The sequence below is a fragment of the Cinclus cinclus genome, chromosome 3 (genome assembly GCF_963662255.1).
Source record: "Cinclus cinclus chromosome 3, bCinCin1.1, whole genome shotgun sequence".
Taxonomy (NCBI): Eukaryota; Metazoa; Chordata; class Aves; order Passeriformes; family Cinclidae; genus Cinclus; species Cinclus cinclus.
The window spans coordinates 48219922-48237587 of record NC_085048.1 but is presented as its reverse complement, the minus strand read 5'-3'; the positions used below and the strand labels follow the sequence as shown (position 1 = coordinate 48237587).

At 40.5% G+C, this 17666-nt stretch overlaps 1 protein-coding gene across 1 annotated transcript in view; it reads right to left on the bottom strand.

Annotated features, from left to right (window-relative positions):
- The window catches only part of DCBLD1 (discoidin, CUB and LCCL domain containing 1), a 47555-nt gene that overhangs the window by 9440 nt on the left and 20449 nt on the right, over positions 1-17666 (bottom strand). Inside the window, 9 exon segments of the mRNA XM_062489969.1 lie at positions 329-445; positions 525-672; positions 2211-2335; positions 3404-3619; positions 4879-4919; positions 8865-8998; positions 10600-10672; positions 11407-11458; positions 12027-12164. Coding sequence (XP_062345953.1) covers positions 329-445; positions 525-672; positions 2211-2335; positions 3404-3619; positions 4879-4919; positions 8865-8998; positions 10600-10672; positions 11407-11458; positions 12027-12164 — 1044 coding nt within the window.

Below are 17666 nucleotides of genomic sequence, written 5' to 3'. Positions count from 1 at the left end.
CAGGATAATAGTGAGGAAGAACTCTCCCAAAAATTGCTGCTGAGTGCTCACTGTATTCCCTTGAGCCACCCACCAAGCATGGCAAATCATCCAGTATGACAGAGAAACCAAAGCCCAAAATTTAACACATCAAGGAAAATTAAGGCTTTCAATCTCTTTCTGTGCCTTAAGACAAAAACACTCCTATTGCTCCTCCCTTTTCTCTCTGTCATAAATAAAGTCTGAAAGGAAAATAAAAGTTCTGATTTGTGAGAAAATTTAAAGTTCACTCAGGCTGAGCTAAAGACATGGTGCATCCTAGAGAAAATGCAGCACTAGGTAGTGTTACCCAGGTTAGTTTCTTCAGAGGGGATGGGCTCTGTAACAGTCCTGTCTTCTTTTCCAAGGGATGTTTCTGTGCTCTGGCTGGGTTTCTGCCACATTGAATGTGTAAACGAGCTGTTAGCTGCAAGAGAGAAGTGGCATCAGTGGCACTGGGGCAGCACAGTGGGCTTTAGTGGCACCGTGCACAGCTTACCCCATACCTGGCATTATTCGACAGCCCATCAACTCCAGCTTTAGTGCTATTCTTTGGTTCCAAGTCTGAGGGATAATCCGCACGTACCGGGCCACTATTGGAGGGATGAAGTTATTGCGCACTATGTCAGCAGAGTTGGAGTTGCCTTGGAATACCTGCAATGAAAGGAGCACACGTTATTTGCCCCATTCTAAAAGTCTCTTTCTTCAAAGTGCTCCTGACATCCAACTTCAAAGACTTTCATCCTAAGACTGACACACTGATAACCTGGGATTCAGCGGCAAGATCTTAGGATTTGAGAGTTCTGGAAAGAGATAATCATTTTAGTTGTGCCAGATGATCACATTTTCCTCTTATCTTGAAGGAGAAATAATATCACTGTTTCAAAACTGTGTAATTTCCAGTTAAAGTATGCTGGTATAACACTCTAATTTTTGTTTAAGAGCACGGTAGCACCCTTTCTTGCAAATAGGGTATAGAAAAATAAAAAGGAAAAAACTGAGGTGAATAATTTCTAGACATTTTAGTAAAATGGTCAGTTTTCTATGTCAAGCTTGAAGAATGACTATTAACTACACAGTTGTTACTGCACTTACATAGAATTTCCCAGAATCAGCTCAGCCCCTTGTGCACAACTGTTGTCCTTGCAATATTAACTCTTGGAGATGCTTCAGCATGATCTGGGAAATCTTAAAAGCTTGATGAGATAGAGAAGTGAGTTCCACATATCTTAGATAAAATGCCAGGCTACATGGGGTTCTGATAGGACAGGTTCTGTCATGCACCTTAGTTGACATAAACTAAGATCGTATATAATACTTTCAAAGGATATTTGTATATAACAAATCACTGTGGGAAACTGCAAGCCTGCAAATTTTAAATAGTTAGCCTTAGCAGTTTACCCAATACTAGGCTGATTTGTCACTCTTTGGGACAGCATCCCCTCATCTTATTATTTGAAAAAATATTAAACCCATTAATGTTGGGCAGTGAAATTCCTTGCCATGCAAGCTAAGAAAATCAGAGCTAGCAGGAAATCTTTCTTCAGCTCTGCCAAATTTTCAAAAACTGCCATCAGGCCTGAGGACCAGGCAGAGCCTTCTCCTGAGGCAAGATGAGATCCCTCAGGAATGATGAGTGGACGTCTGACTTTGACCACTGTGGGGACAAGGAGGAAGGCTTTTGTGGTTTCTTTTGTTTGAAAGGAAATGTGTGTTTTTCAGGGGAAAATGTTTTCAGACAAACTCCACCAGTGGCTTTGCCCTTCACCCGAGGCGTTGTTTCACTTGGCAGAGGGAGGTGGATTGACCATCCTGATGTATTTGGAGTTGACCTTCAGCTTTGCTGGTGCCATACCTACAGCATCCCTGGCACGGGCAAACACTGAGCTGAGCTAAGGACTTGCCCCAACAGCTGCTGTACAGCTCCAATTACACAGCTTTCTTGAAAGAAAGGTGCAGACATACACATACCTCCCTGTGTGTGTCCCACAGCTTCACCAATCCCTGGATAACTTCCTTGTTTCGACAAGCTCACTATCTACTCTGTAGCCATAAATTACACTGGTGAGGACAGCCCAAGTCTAGACAGGTTTGAAACTCCTAATCTTTCTTGACACTGAAAGCCTGCCCTTCAATGTCAAGACAGCATACGCATTATTTTGTGTTTTCCTACCCTTCCCACTTTCCCTTACCTTTTCTTCATTGCTCAGAATCCCTTTGTAAGTTCTCCATTTTGAGTTGTTATTTTTATAGTTCATTGTAAATGTCTTCACGTAAAAGTTGAAATTCATGGATCCAGAACCAGTAGTCTTAATCCCTTTTAAGAAAATGCAAGAAACATTTTCATTTGCTATGTGCCTGTTTTAAGGGAGCATTTTCAAATGCAAACACAGAAGCCAAAACAATTCGGAAAACTTGGTCTTCAAGATGTTACTTTATTTTTCAAACTGTGTTGAAATTGAGTTTAAAAGTTGGGTGAAGAATGGAAATCTGTTTTAAATTGTGAACTTAGAGCAATGGTCATTTTTAGCAGAGCATAAAAGGCTGAGGGAGCTGGGTCTGTTCAGCCTTGAGGAGAGATGACTGAGGGAACCTCATCAATGTTCATCAGTACCTAAAAGGGGGATGTCAAGAGGATGGAGCCAGGCTCTGCTCAGTGGTGCCAAGCAGCAGGACAAGAGGCAATGGGCAGAAATGGATGCACAGGAAGTTCCACCTGAACATGAGGAAGAACTTCTTTATTCTGCAGGTGTCCAAGTACTGGAACAGGTTGCCTAGAGAGGCTGTAGAGTCTCCCCCACTGGAGATACCCAAGAACTACCTGGACACAATCCCATGCTGTGTGCTCTAGGATGACCCTGCTTGAGGTTGGACCATATGACCCACTGTGGTGCCTTCCAATTTTACTCATTCTGTGATTCTGTGACTCCAAAATGGAAATTGCTTTTTGGTGTTATGTCTGTTATCAGCCATTATTACATCTTTAGCAGCAACTGTAATTTACATTTTTACAACTAAACCAGGAGATGGAAAGAGGAATTTCTTTCACCTAGGCCTTGTTTCAAAGGCTGTGACTTTCATGTTTCTTATTGATTCCTGATCATCCACCCAGACTCTACTGCTCCCCGTGTAAGTATTTTGTTCTGTCAGCATGTTTAGAGATCAGATACGCATGGCAGTTGAATTAAATCCTATATCCCCATAGGAAGACCTGTCTTGTAAATATCCATGATGTTTTAAATAGGAAAATAATATTCCTGAGTGCAGAACATTTCATTACATTTAACAAAAGAAATGTTGCATTAGTGCACTGTCAGCTTTTCAGCTGCATTCAGATTCTTCTCCAGCTGAAGCACCCATTTCTAATAACCAGAGAGCAACCTACCTGTTATTCTCTTCTTCTCTCCCAAGTCTATCTCCAGCCATTCACGGTTGCTGCTGTGATTAGAGGCCCAAGACCATCCTGGGACATGTAGCCAAGCCTTGTCTGGAGACCACAGAAGCAGCTGCCCAAACTCGTTGATCTCCTCCCAGTAGGAAGATGCAGTAACCTGGCTCTTGGAGAGGAATCCCTCTTCCAGACTAAGAGATTTGTTGCAGCCTAGGAGTCCCCACACAGACAGGCAGAAGGAGTTATTTTGCATTTTCACAGGATATTTTTATATTAGGCTAGCAACATTTGAAGACCACCCACAACAGCAGAGTCAGACGTTGCTGAATCTAGTGCTAGCCTGATGCTCTCCATTAGCCGTGGTGTTTACCAGTCAATTTGTAGTGTATGATCCAGTACCAGAGTGCTGCAGTACCAATCCTTTACCAGTCTAACTCCTACATACATGACACCTTCTGACTACATCTGCTATTTTTGCCATTTAGTTTTTTAATTTCTGCACTTTTGTCTCATTCCTGTGAAGACATTTTTTATTTTTAAATTTTGCCTTCTGAAACATAATATTTATGTTTCAAGATTGGCATTAACTAATTCTGCTGTACAAAACATTTCACAGATGAAGGCACTGTACTGAGAGGAATGCTTTACTGTCAATATTTCATGATCCCCACCTGCAATTAGGGCTAGGAAAGTTACTCATTAGAGAAGCTCCTTGATACTGCTGCCAAGATGTGATATCATGAAGATAATATCTGTGGGTAAGTACTACAAACTCCACCAAAGTCTCTGCACATCAAGGTTTTTCAGAGAAAACAGGCCAGTGGAATATGGTTCAATGAAGTTAAAAATAATTCCTTGGCAGATTCAAAGGCCTATACATGCTCTACAGTTTTCAGTAGAATAGTAAATGATTTTATCTCAAATGAGTGAAATATAATTCAAATGAATGGGTGTGAACTTTTCCCCCCTCTTTGCTGTGTTTTATGCAAATGAACGGCTTGACAGATTAAGAGGGTTTTGCATCTTGAAAAGCCATAAACAAAAACTCCTTCTGTATCAGTGCAATATAAATATATTTTCATTTCTCTTATGTTTTCTTTCTCTGCTTGTATGATGAAGATGGAAATTACAAATGTCTGAAGAAAAACTACTTTCATTTTCTGCAGCCTAAAGTACATAAAAATGGGATTATCTGATTGTCATTTTTCATATGCTGGCACCAGAAATGTAACAGCAGAATACTATTTCTGTTTCTCATCTATGTGCGTGTGACCGCACATATTCTGTGTTTTTTTTTCTAGCTCACTTCACATCTCTTCAATTTTTTTATTCACTTGCCAATTTAAAAAAAAAAAAAAACTGCTGTCCTAAAATATCCTTCCTAGACACAGCCTGACATTCTCCTGATTATTTTTTGAAACTTTTACAGAAAATATTTAAATAGCTAAAAACAAAGCGATCATTCTTACCATTTGAAGTAAATGTAAACCGCTTATCTGACAGAGAACCACTGTAAGAAAAGAAAAAGGTAATTCAGCCTTTCATGAGGTGGTCACAGGAGCACTGAGACAGAGCTTCAAAATCTCTGTTAATGCAGCAAAATATCTCTGGCCAGACAACGACTTTCTCTGGTGGCTGGATACTGACTCTTTTAAGAGCACTCTTACTGTGATTGAATTCAGATAATTTTTTAATGGTTTTGAGCATTCTTTAAAGCTTTGATGTTACTCCTGTTGCATCACCCTGTTACTCTTGATGGAGACTAAACCACACCAGCTCTGGCCATTCCTACTTGTGCTACAGGTGTTGCCATAGGATGAAAAAGTGATGAAAACTAAGCTTTGTTTTAACCATGGCCAACCTCTTCCATCAGGAATGGCTCTTTATGCTCCATTAACCACATCTATGGCTCCCTTTCTCTTCCTCCTTCTGACATGGACTGTTTTGCTTCAGGGGAAAAGCCATTTCTTGGGCTACTCCATACAGCCCCGCACAATGCAGGACAAGATAAAATCACCACTCTAAGGGAAAGCTGAGTTTTCCTTGGCCTCTCAGGGAGCTGCCCCTGAGGTTTCATTCCAGAAGCAATGACTCCAACTGGCTGCCTAATAAAAAGCCAAGCCAGGGTTTTAACATGAAATTAGTTTGGGTTTCTTGAAAATCTGCCCCCTCTGCTGTCACTTCTATTAGCTGCACGCATCACTGGCCCCTTTTGAAAAGCCTTGGCCAGCATGACTAAGCAGTAAAACAACTTCTGGACTAAACATGCAGACAATTCCCTTTCAGGCTGCCCTTTCTTTGTTTTTCAGCCAGGAAAATTTCCCCCAAGGTACTGTCTGTGGCCTTACCGTGGTGTGCAGGGCTATATGTTTTGAGAGCACTGCAAATGAAAAACAGGAAAGTAGTCCCATGTCAAGGTCCATGAAAACACAGCCTTTTTTTGTCACTGAGGGAAAACTAATGACTACAGGCAAACGAAGCCCTTCAGAGCTCTGGGTGGGAGCTGATTTATTTGGGCATGTAGGCGGCTGAGTGGCTAGAAGGGGAAACACAAGCCCTCCCTCCCACATCTTCCCCACAGGCAATCCTCAGGGGCAATCAGATGCATTCTGCTCACTTCATACCAGTTTGACATCACACCCAAAACAGTTATTGATATTTTAGTGAATGCAAAGCAAAAGAGAAAAGAAGAAAATAAATACCTATGTAATCAGTAAAACCACCAAAAACAGCAATCTTAATACTTAAAATGCAAAAAAGTCAAGCAGAACCCATTCAAATAGTGGGCTGCAAATTTAGCATATAGAGGAGGTTAGCATTTCTATGGTCTACAAAGCTATGAAATCAAGCTGATAAATTTTTACTGTAATTCACTAAAGAGAACAAGCCAATTCAGTAAGTGGTAATTCATCAGTTTCCTAATGTCACTGCTGGAATTTGTCACACAGGCTCCACTTTGTCCTTTAAGGGAGGGTATCACCCCATGTTCCTCATTTGCCTGAAAACCTTCAGGATCCTGCCTCTTTTTCTTTTTCTTTTTTTTTTTTTTTTTTTTTTGCCAGAACTGATCCCAAGCAAGCTTTTTCTAAGCAGTTCAGGTTAACCCAGAATCTCATCTTTCACTGTTGACAAGCACTCCGTCTCTTGCATTTTAAAAAGCAAATGATTCCACGAGTGCAGATGTAAAGTCACAGACCAGGCCACGTTACAACACCCTGTGTATTTGCACTGGGGTATCAGAACTGCCCAATAAATCCACCCAATAAATTCAGTCTTCATTACATCATCTGGGGGTGCAAGTCTACACATGGATCATGGGAAGTGAAAATCTCCCAGATGCTGAAGTGTAACAAACACACTGAGAAGTGGAGTGGGGAGGCCAAGGTCAGCTCCTGCAGGGTGGAGGGTGAGCGAGACATAACTCCATGTTAACAGCACAGATACTTAACAGCTCGATGCACTCCAGCAGCAGCTTTTGATGAGGTCAATTTCAACTAAAGTCGCTAAATAATTTAAACCTTTAATACTGAAATCCACTATAAATGAGATTTTAAAAGCTTGAGCAAGCTCTTATTTCAGGGCATCTAAGAAGCTCTTATGGCACTGCTGCTCAAACACCAATTTTTTCTTGCAAGGGCTGGCTCCTCTGCAGAATTTTCTTTCAGCATGTAGCTACCGCAGAACAGGGAAGCCATACAGCTTTGTAGATACCTCTTATAAAAGATTTTTTAAAGCACAAAATGCATTGGTATATTTTCTTAGTAAATAGGCCTACTGTTTCTAGGAGCACTTTCTCGTGTTTTGCAACAAAAGCATTTCCCTACGTGTTCCAATTTCCCTCTCCTGGGCTCACACCAACAGTTCATCTGTTCTAGAAACTGTCCCAGCTGCCAGGTGTGGCAGACACATCCTAGGAAGTGCTGTGCTGATGCTCCCATTTTTTTCAAACTCTGTGCCATCAAGTTTGTAGGCATACAGCCCAGTGTGAGCCTGTGGCTTCCTGTGTAACCTGTAGAAAGCCACAGTTGTCTCCTCAGGGCAATTCTGTCCCTTGGAGATGCTCGAGGAGTGCCTCTGTCTGCCCCTACAGGCAGGAGAGCCACAGGGGCTCTGCTCCTCCTTAGGGTCCTCTCTCACATTAAATGGGCTAAGCCCCCCAGCACACTTGCAGTCTTATACACCTCATTCTCTGCCCACTGGCTCTTATGCTAGGGGAAAAATATACAAATGGGAATCACAACTCCCTTTCACTATTTAATTTTATGTGCTACTGTCCAAGTTACTCCACAGGGATTATCAAGGCTCACAAGTATACAAATGTATGCGAACAGTTCTGTAACATCTTTAGATAAGGTACAAAATATTTAATTTAGGGTTTCACTCAGCTTGCATGTGTGATGGAAAGAATCTGTATTACTTATTTTATGAAGGGGCTTGGTGCCTGACCTGAGTTCTCAGTCCTACTTTGCTTTGGACAAGTTTATATGAATTTTTTTTGGCAACTAACTTTCAAGAAAAATAGAAAATATTTAGGCTGTGCAGCTTTTGGCTATGATTTGCATACTACCCAGCTTTGTATACTCCAGTGCCATTGTATATAAAGCATTTCAGTCTGTGCTGAAGTTTAAGCACAGCAACAGAGCACATGAATGCCTTTTTTCTTTATGAATTAAACCATGATTGTAAAATTGTCAGGAGGGTGTGAAAAATCATGGAGAAAACAGGAAAATAGTATAATAAATACATATTGCCTTAGCTCTCATAGGCTATGGGATGGAAATTTCCCTTCGTAAAAAAAAGAAAAAAAAAGGCCTCATGTAAAATCCAGATAACATTTGAAAATTAAAAACTATAAACCAACAAGAATAACAGAAGCAGTTGCTGGAAGGCCTTACTGTGCTGGACAGAGATTAGAGGAATTATTTCTACTTCAACAGCAGTACAATTAAAAGTCAGAAGATAAGCAGTAAATATAACACCCTTGCTCTAAATATTCTAAAAGAGAAAAACTCTGAACATGTCAAAAGCACAATGTTTAAGAAGTTGTTCATTAAATCCCCTATGGCTCAATGGCACTTTTTATTTACACATTTTCCTAGCTTTTTTTAAACTTCAACATGAATTTCTTATGATTTATTAGCACATCGATTAAAGTTGTTTGTTGCAGAACATCGTACTCTCATGTATCTGTTAACAGAGTAATTTGCAAATATGTTTTGGAAGGAACAGAAGGAAACAACAACAAAAAAAAAAAAGAAATAAAAAAGAAAGTACCACCCTACACAGTATAGAGGCACTGAAAACCTGGAACCTCTTCCTATCTCTGTTGCCGACATCAATTTAATGAAGCCCTAGAAACCCACCTAACATATTTTTTCTCCCCAAAACGGTGTCCCCACCTGCTTGTGCGGACGGTGGGCAGCGCCCCAGTGCCAGCCCCACCCGTGGTACTCACTCGAGTGAGGGGACACCGTTGGCAATGACGCCCTCGTAGCGGCTGATGCCCTTGTGCTGGGTGACGCTGATCTGGCCGCCCAGCTCGTCCGCCACCACGCCGGCGTGGATCGCAGATTTGCACAGCAGAGATGTCTGAAAGGCAGGAGCCAAGGCTCAGGAAATCAATCTGACAAACTGCTAATGCCTTTCCTTCTAAGCCACCGGTATACAGGTGCTACAGCTCATAAAATCCAGCAAAAGCTCAAGAGGAAAAAGAGGCAGGGGAGGGAGAAAGAGCAAGTAATTTTTCTTTTCAAATGAGAAAACAAATAATCTGCTTCTGAGAAGGTGCTGTAAGATTGTCATTCCTCAGGGAAAAAAAAGTCAAAGGCAAGGCAACACTTCCTTGGGAAGATAAATCAGTAATTCCTTGGTGTTCTTGCCTGAAGGCAGACATATCTATTACTGCACCTTAGGATTTGAGTTATGGTGTACATTAGAGGATTTGGCTATGTGCTGAGTAGCTGCTGCTGGGTTTTAAGTGCAGCCCATTTCCCGGTATCTCCGGTGGGATAGTGCTGAAAAATACACTCACGTGCCAGCTAGGTGGCAATAACAGGGCCAGGGCAAAGCAGGAAAGGGACAGAGAAAGGTACAAAGGAGACTTTCCTAAGGGCTGCAGGCAGGGGTTGGTCGGGTTCACACTGGCCCAATTTGGGCTGTGCTCCTGGACAAGCTGGGGTGCTCCCTCCAGGGAGGGGTGGAGAAAGTGGAGGCACAAAGGCATCACATCTCCAGAAGAGCCCTGCAGGTTCCTCCCATCAGAAAATCCTCCTTAATGGTGGAGGGAAAATTTCTTTTGCAAATTCCTCAGCGCAGATAAAATCTGCATGAGGTCATGCCATGTGCTGCTTTTCTGCCCTAATCATTGGAACCAAGGGCAGAAAAATTCTAGCTAATGAGAATGTAATGTGGCTTTTCTTTGTTTCTTCGGCTTTGCCACTTTCCAGGCTGGAGCCAGCATGCTTGAATAACTGGATAAACAGGTTAAACGTGAGCAATGACTTTTTGGAAACTCAGTGACTGTGATAGGGTGGGATTTTTCTTCAGTGGTATGATTAGGTTTACTCCTCTGTGAGAGAGGTAATGATCTCACACATATGACAGAAGTGGGGAACAGAGAGGGCAGAGTTCTAAGTGATATGAACTGTGGAGAAATGCAACCACTTCAACTTCTTCACTTTAAGGAACAAGAAGCTAAAACAATCCAAGAGGTTGGTAGTTACCAGTGGGATGTGGTTAGGCAGTGTGCAATATTTGTCTCAGAGCATATTCTAGGATAGTGCAGGCATAATCTTAAAGAAAACCCATGTGTTAATGAAATGTATCTTTTTCAAATGTGGACACCAAACAAGTAAAAGCTAAAATCATAGAAATATTTCGTACATGGATGAGCACTGCCTCAAGAAGGACAAACACTAGGCAGGCTTTTTCTGGAAAGACAGAAACCACAAGTCAGTAGGTATATTTGACAATCAGTGGACTTTGTTCCCACACAATTGATTTGTTTGTTTGAAAAGTGTCTCTGTGTGCTTATATACTGATAATTTACTTATATACTGATAATAAAAGGTATAGCAAAACAGCTCAGAAGAAATACTAAGAAAAGTCAAACAGCAAAAGTTGAAACCAAGAGGTTCTATTCTTGTTTCTTTCCTCCTTATAAATTTCCCCCCATTATCCAGTGTACTTACATCTCTGTATCCTTCTCCAACATTCCCAGAAATGTCACCTGCTATGTCTCTGCAGCCAGCAGGACAGTATCTGCTGTAGTGAGAGAAGAAAGGCTCGTTTAAGGCATGAACCGTAGTGGCAATACACACAAACAAACTCATACAAAAATAGTGCTCTCAAACCAATAAATATTTTAGCAGTAATTTCTGGCTGATGCTCTGTTAGTGAGCATCATCTAGGAGCTAAATAAATGGGCCCTTGAGTTCATAGGTGGACTGAACAAAGTAGCACACAAAGAACCAAAAAAGCAGTTTAACAAGGGCATTTATTTTTGTTTAATTCTCTTGTTCTAGAAATGCTACCACAGAAGTTTTCAGAGTAAGATAAGAAACCCATATGCACATCCAGAAGAGCACAATTTATTACCATTTCAAACCTATCACAAAGTTCAAGGAACTGAGAAATTATAGCTTGTCCTCAGATAATCTTGTATCAGCTGGGACATGATCTGCTCCCAGAGGAAGCACTGGAATTTGAGGCTACTTTGAATTTCAAAGTGGAAAGTCTTTTTACATATACCATGTATATGTAAGCACTTAATGAGAACTGCTGAGAGCTCTGCAACTTCATTCCATCATTTTTCTGGGCCACAGTCTTCCATTCTGCATCACTGCTTCTCACAACCAGGCGTTAGACCATTACAGCACTGGGGCTCAAAAAACTTCACTCTTCCAGAAAACCAAGACTGCTTAACATTTTCTAACAACTGAATCAGTTGACAGATACTGTAAAGCAAGACAGAATGCAAAGCTGAAATCAGTCTTTACCTGAATTCAGCCTTTGTGTAGTGGTTTGCTCGTTCCAAACAGGTGATTAGATCTGTGAAAAGTTTACAAATGTCAATTCCCATTGTAGGATGTAAAAGTACAGACAAATATTTGCCAGAACATGAAATTACATTTAAAGACCTCTATGTATAATACTTAAACAATTTTATTAGACTGGAAGCAACAGCAATGGTTTTCTTTCATTCTTTTCAACTCCCTCTTCTACTCTCCTTATGCTTTACAGCTTCTTCAAAGTTGAACAGACCTCCAGAACATTAAATGTGGGAATGAAAACTTTAATCCCTCCTACCCCCTCCATCCTATCACAGTGTGATGGATGCTGGAGCTCAAAACACAGCAGAGCTTCAAGGAGAAGGTGCTATTTTCCTCTCCACTGGCTCTGTATTGCAAATGGTCAAGGTAGGATTTCAGCAGCAATTCTATCTGGTTAATGTTACAACTGTTTCTTGCAAGCATGCTATTAAAAATACCATGGCTCATGCTAATCTGGAAATATTTAGGAAGAAACATTTAGGCTAAAGCTCTACGTGTGTAGAGACGATAATTAAATGGGGGGAGCTATGCAACTAATCATATACTATTTTTGGATATCACCTTACCAGGATGATCACTGCTGGCATAGGACAACAGAAAACCTCGTCCTGACACGTGGGATCCACTCTCAAAGTGAATAGTTGCCTCATTGCTATCTAGAATGATTTCTTTGGGGACAGGCATCACATTACCACAGTACGGCCCTACAGACAGAACAAAGAAGATTTCAAAAGTTTAGATGACAAAATTAGGCTGGAAAAGTCTCATGATTAGCAAAGAATTTCGTAACACACTCAATTCTCTTTCAGTATCAACCCAAATGTTGACAAAAGGGTTTTGGCTTCAGTCCTTTACGGGTACGAGCTCTAAAGCTACCCTGACAAGCAGTGGCCAGGATCCAGTTGTCTCTGCATGGCAGCAATTCCAGCATCCACACTTCTCATCGCATAAGCCTTAAGAGAAAAATTAATGCCTTTTGACCTTTGAAGTACAGCATGCTTGCAGCCAGCAGTAACTCATTAGAGAAAATGACACTACATTCAAAAGCAAGCCAAGGGATCTAGGCAGGGTCCCCAAGATAAACCCTCCAAACACACACAGCTCATGCCATTGTGGCACAGCGGCCAGTCAAAAGGGATTAAGATCAAAAACAGAGCACCTGGTTTTCAAGGACCTGCATGCCACAAACTGAATTGTACTACAAGGCAGTAACCCTTCCCTCAGAACATTTCCTAATCATTTTCCATTTTAAAACACCATTAGGCCACAAAAATATACAGTTCAAGTCTCTAGAGTTTAACACAAAAAAAAAAAAAAAAAGAGAGGGAAAGGGGAAGACAAAGGGAGTGGGAAAGGGAGACAACAGCCTTGCACTTACAGTGAATTAGATAAGGGTTTTATAGCTACCGACTGCAGTATCTAGGAACAGCCTTTGGGACACTCCTTTCTTATGACTGCAGGTGTGCCCAGGACTCCTAGTTGTTTCCTCAGAAAGTCAGTTCCTAAGGGGAGTGTTGCTTTGAGACTGCCACAGTCTTTGTGCTTGCCTTCTGTCACTGGACCTGGGTGGAAGCACTCACCCTTAGCTGCCCTCAGGCACAGAAAATAAAGAAAATTCAAAGCAGTTTAGAAATACTTACTCAAACTTTTGAGTCTATTAGCAACATAAACTACAGAAGAGGTTTTCATAAGATGGCAAACAGACATTTTTCCCCAGAAGAAAAAAAATCCAAATGACCCTTTACAAGCCCTCAGCTCATTTGTTCTGTTAAGGTGAATGACAGCTTTTATGTCCTAAAGCAAGTGTTTGGGATGAAAAAAGATCACTTTGATTTTTCCTAGACAACCTGATCTTGGTGGTGGTGGCAGCTACTTTAGGGCAACTTGGAACTGACTTCTGAGACACAAGAAATTACATTCACATCATGACACAAATTTGATGAGTGATACCCATTGTAACAGGCTTCTAAGAGCTTCTTCATTTTGCTTGATGCTCTAAGGGAAGGAAAGCTCTTTTCCAAAGGTTAGGGAAGAGGCTCTTTTCCAAATACTTCATTTGCCTTACAACAACTATAAGGTCAGCCTATAGAGTAGCCCAATCAGAGCCAACAACAGCCAGCTGTGAGCAGAAGGGGACAAACAAAAGGAGGAATTCTTGTCCTTTTGGCTTATAAAAATCATATGGTGAAGCCAGGCAGGCAGAGAAACAAGCAACGAGTGTGACATTTCCCTAGAGTACTCATGTGTTGAGAAATGACTCACGACTTCGTCAGAGAAAACAATGTCTATAAAAAGGGTTAAACAAATTGCTTAGGAAATGAACTTATCAAAAAGACAGCATCTGACACTGTGTCATACCAGAATAACTGCACGAGTGATTTATTTGAGAAGGTCTTTTGTGTCAGGTTGCAGTGGGAGAAGTAAAGTGCTAACTTAGATATTTTTTTGAGAAAGAGAGAGAGAGAGAGAGAGAGAGAAATGGGGAAAAGACAGGCAGCATTGCACATCTTCAAAATAAAACACCTGAGAAAGCTTTAGTCCTTTTTTTCTCTCAAGGACTGTCTCTACACATTTTCTCACAAGTGTTCTTTGGCTTTCTCCCTCGCAGCGACTGGCAGTGACCTATCTGCTCTGGAGGTATAATTTAGAAGGCTGATTCATGCAGCCACACATCAGCTGGACCAGGGATGAGTGTCTCCTCCAGTAGCAAGTCTACACACATTCCAGATAATTATACAAACAAATCATACATTGTGAGCAAAACCAATAATATAAAACACAAAATAGCCTAGACACACAGAGCTGTATAGTCCAAGCTATAAAGCAAGAAATTCAGAAGGAATCAGCTTAAGAAACCAACGTTCAGTGTCTAAAAACAAGTTTTTACTATTAAGTAATAAATCCAAAAAGCCACCAGGCTATGGTTATATCCTGCCAAGAGCAGTTCTGGCATACCAAGAGATTCCTATGGGTAGCTCTAAATAAAGGGAGCCGAGGATTAATTCCTTGAAGGATATAGAAGCAAGAAAGATATATGCTCAAGGAAAGAATATTTTCCAAAGGTTTATAAATTTTTTGCAAAGATTTGTAGGAAAAAAATAGGGGAGGAGGCAGGTAGAATTTAATACTACTACAAATCATTCACTTGTTTTTTGTTACAAACTGAGGAAGCCTTACAGAACACTTCAACATATTTCTTCTCAATAATTCAGGTAATACCATATCAGCACTAGACTGTCAGGTCGTCAGACTTGCCTGGGATCTACAGTTTATTTCCATGTTATCAAATACAGAAATAAGTGCTGAGAGGGAGGGTTCAGGAAAAAGTGTAAGCATTATCTCACCCTTAAACTGCAGCTCTTAGAGAAATCTATTACACACCTGTTTGAGTTCGAGGTTCTTTACCACTTTATGTCCCTGAAAGAACTAGAGATGTGTACAGTCTGGTTTCTAGAAAAACAAAGGTGTTGATCCACCCTTTTTGGCACTTACTGTGTTTAAAATGACCAGTGTAAAAGCAACCCTCTGATTTGATTTACCTAATACTGGGTTTGCTTAAGCAGCATCTCTCTCCATTCTGCCAAGTCTTTGCAGAGTAGCCTTTTTAACTTCAAATTCCCATTTTTCCCTTAATCAGTTTATTTTACATTGATGGCCTTCCAGAAAGCTCACTAAGGGGAAAACTAGCAATGCTTAGCAAATAAAATGGATTCAGAGACAAAAAAAATCTTTGGGTTCAGTTTTGACTGATAAGAGATACACTTTCATCTGTTTTTGAATTTACTTTAGAGAAGTAACATCTTTGTTTTCATGCATTCTTTTCCCATGCACTTCCATACCTCAGTCCTTTTATTTCCTTTCATGTTGTAAAGCCAGAGACAGGACAGTCTCCTCATTTTGGCTTGTGGTGTGCCTGGTCAGATGCACTTGCTATAGACACAGTAGTGCCTAGAAGGTTTGCTCTCCATTGACTCACTATTACCTCAAATACATATATTATGAGAATTTATAGAAATTAGATGACTACACTCAGCCAGCATCTGTACACATTACACTTCATCTGAAAACTGTATTTAATCGTCTCAGTATTCTCCATTTGCAATTAAGGTGACAAAAATACTTTCACTGTTTACTTTTAAAACTCATTCATATGTGCCTCTTGTCTGTCCATTCCCTCTGAGATTCATTGATTTCCCCGAGCTGTCTATACAAATACTGTACAACCATAGCAAAGATGAGAGATGATAGAAAAAGCCCTAGTATGAAAATGAGAAACTTGCTTATAGGGCCCTGTTAATTTTTACTGCAGCATTTGGACTTGACTCTGGATAAATATTTAATTCCTAAACCTGGGACTTAGCCAGAAGTTTTTTAAGATCCCTTTTGAGAACTGCCAGATCACGTTATCAGTTTTTCATCTTCTAGCATTAGTTGTGAGGTGGGTTGTTTTGCATATTCGCCTTGAAAAACGAGTCATGAATGCTGATCGCTCTCAGCTTCCTGTTAAAGTGACTTGGCTGGAGCTCTTCTGGGGTAAGTAGGCAGGAGTATTTGGTTTGTTTATAAGAACAAAGGAAAGAGTTTGATTTAATAAACAGATGTGTTACATGCGATGAAGCTGAGTAGGTGTTCTCCATATTTCAATACTACTATATCTAGATGCCAGGGCCTGTTCTTCTTCCTGGGTCTCATTAAGAAGTTGACCCAAGTGTGGTTCCATCCGTTCACTCCAGATTCCTTTTATACTTATTTATATAAATGCAATAATAAAATATAAATTTATAATATAAATATATATACATAAAGAAATATAAACTGCTGCAAGAGAGCTATTAGAGGTCTACGGATTTCAAGCATACCAATTTTAATATTCTCCATAATTAAACTAACTTTTAATGCCTTTTATGCAGAGCATTTGATCAGTTGGTATGGTTTAGGTGGCTTAAATTAAACAACTTTGTCTCCAAGTAGTATTAACATCCTGCAAGATAACATGGTAAATTGTCTAGTGGATATCCTTTGGCTGGCCCCTCTGGAGACTGAAGAGATTATTTTACATGTTGTTTATTTTTTAAATGTTAGCAATAGCCTACTGCTTTTGTCTTTTTCATAATAAGTGTTGTCTTGCAAATCTGATGATCTTTACAGCATTGTCTGGTTTTATGAGGTCTAGTTTACTTCTATGTCAACCAGGCTCTGGCACAGCTCCTGAGCTTTGTTTGTTGAGTTATGTGCCTTTATTTTTTCTACTGCCCTTAAGGAGTACTGTGCCCAGAGGACACTCTTCTTTCACACCAGCTGGCAATGCTTGCATGCTGTTTATTTCTCTCATTCTTAATACTTTCTACCTCTTCTGTAAGGCTTTTACTTCCTTTCAGAAGCAACCATTTCCCTCTTCAGCTATAGAATGGCTGGTTCACTATGCTCATTCTGCTTTCAAATTCCTCAACTTCATTTGAAATCTGCAGACTGACAGTTGCAGAGGTCTTTAAGAAACTTGGTTTGGATATTAAAAAATTATGTCCTCTGTTCAACAGAGAATCTTCTCCCTTTTTTCAGCCTTTACTTGCAGAGTAAGCCATGCTAGCAGGCAAGATGCAGCAACAATCCATGGATGTGCCTCTAAAGGATTATCATGCCTTAATGCATTTGTTTGGGGAAAACAAAGTTTTAAATTGTAGCCTTTTCTCAAATAAATCAGTTTGGAATTACCTCAGTAGCTGGGGAAGGACAGGGGATAAAATGAGCACGGATTACACTTGTTTCATTTCAGAGCTAAAAGCTCATCCAGAGTGCACGTCTTTCACAAACAGCCCACAAAACAAGCAAGGATCTGTTGAATGAAAATACCATCAGTCTCAAAATTCATCTCCATCCCACATTCACACAAATACTTTGATAAGCAGTAATTGCCTCTCCCCCTTACCAAGGGAGACACTCTTTGCTCCAACCCTGACACATACATGTGCAGTGGGAGCCAGCAGGACCCTGCTAGGACACAAAGTACTGCTTTATGTCCTTCCTTGCAGGATGAAGGGAAGGTGGTGTTTAGCATGCTGCAGATACAAGATGACAGAGTAGGTAGTCGGGTTGGGACAGCCTGGTTATTTTTCAACATTTAACTCTGTGCAACACAGTCTGACCTCAGGCTGAGTGGTAAGCATTTCTTGTTTTAGGAAAAACAAATATAACTTTGGCAACCCTTT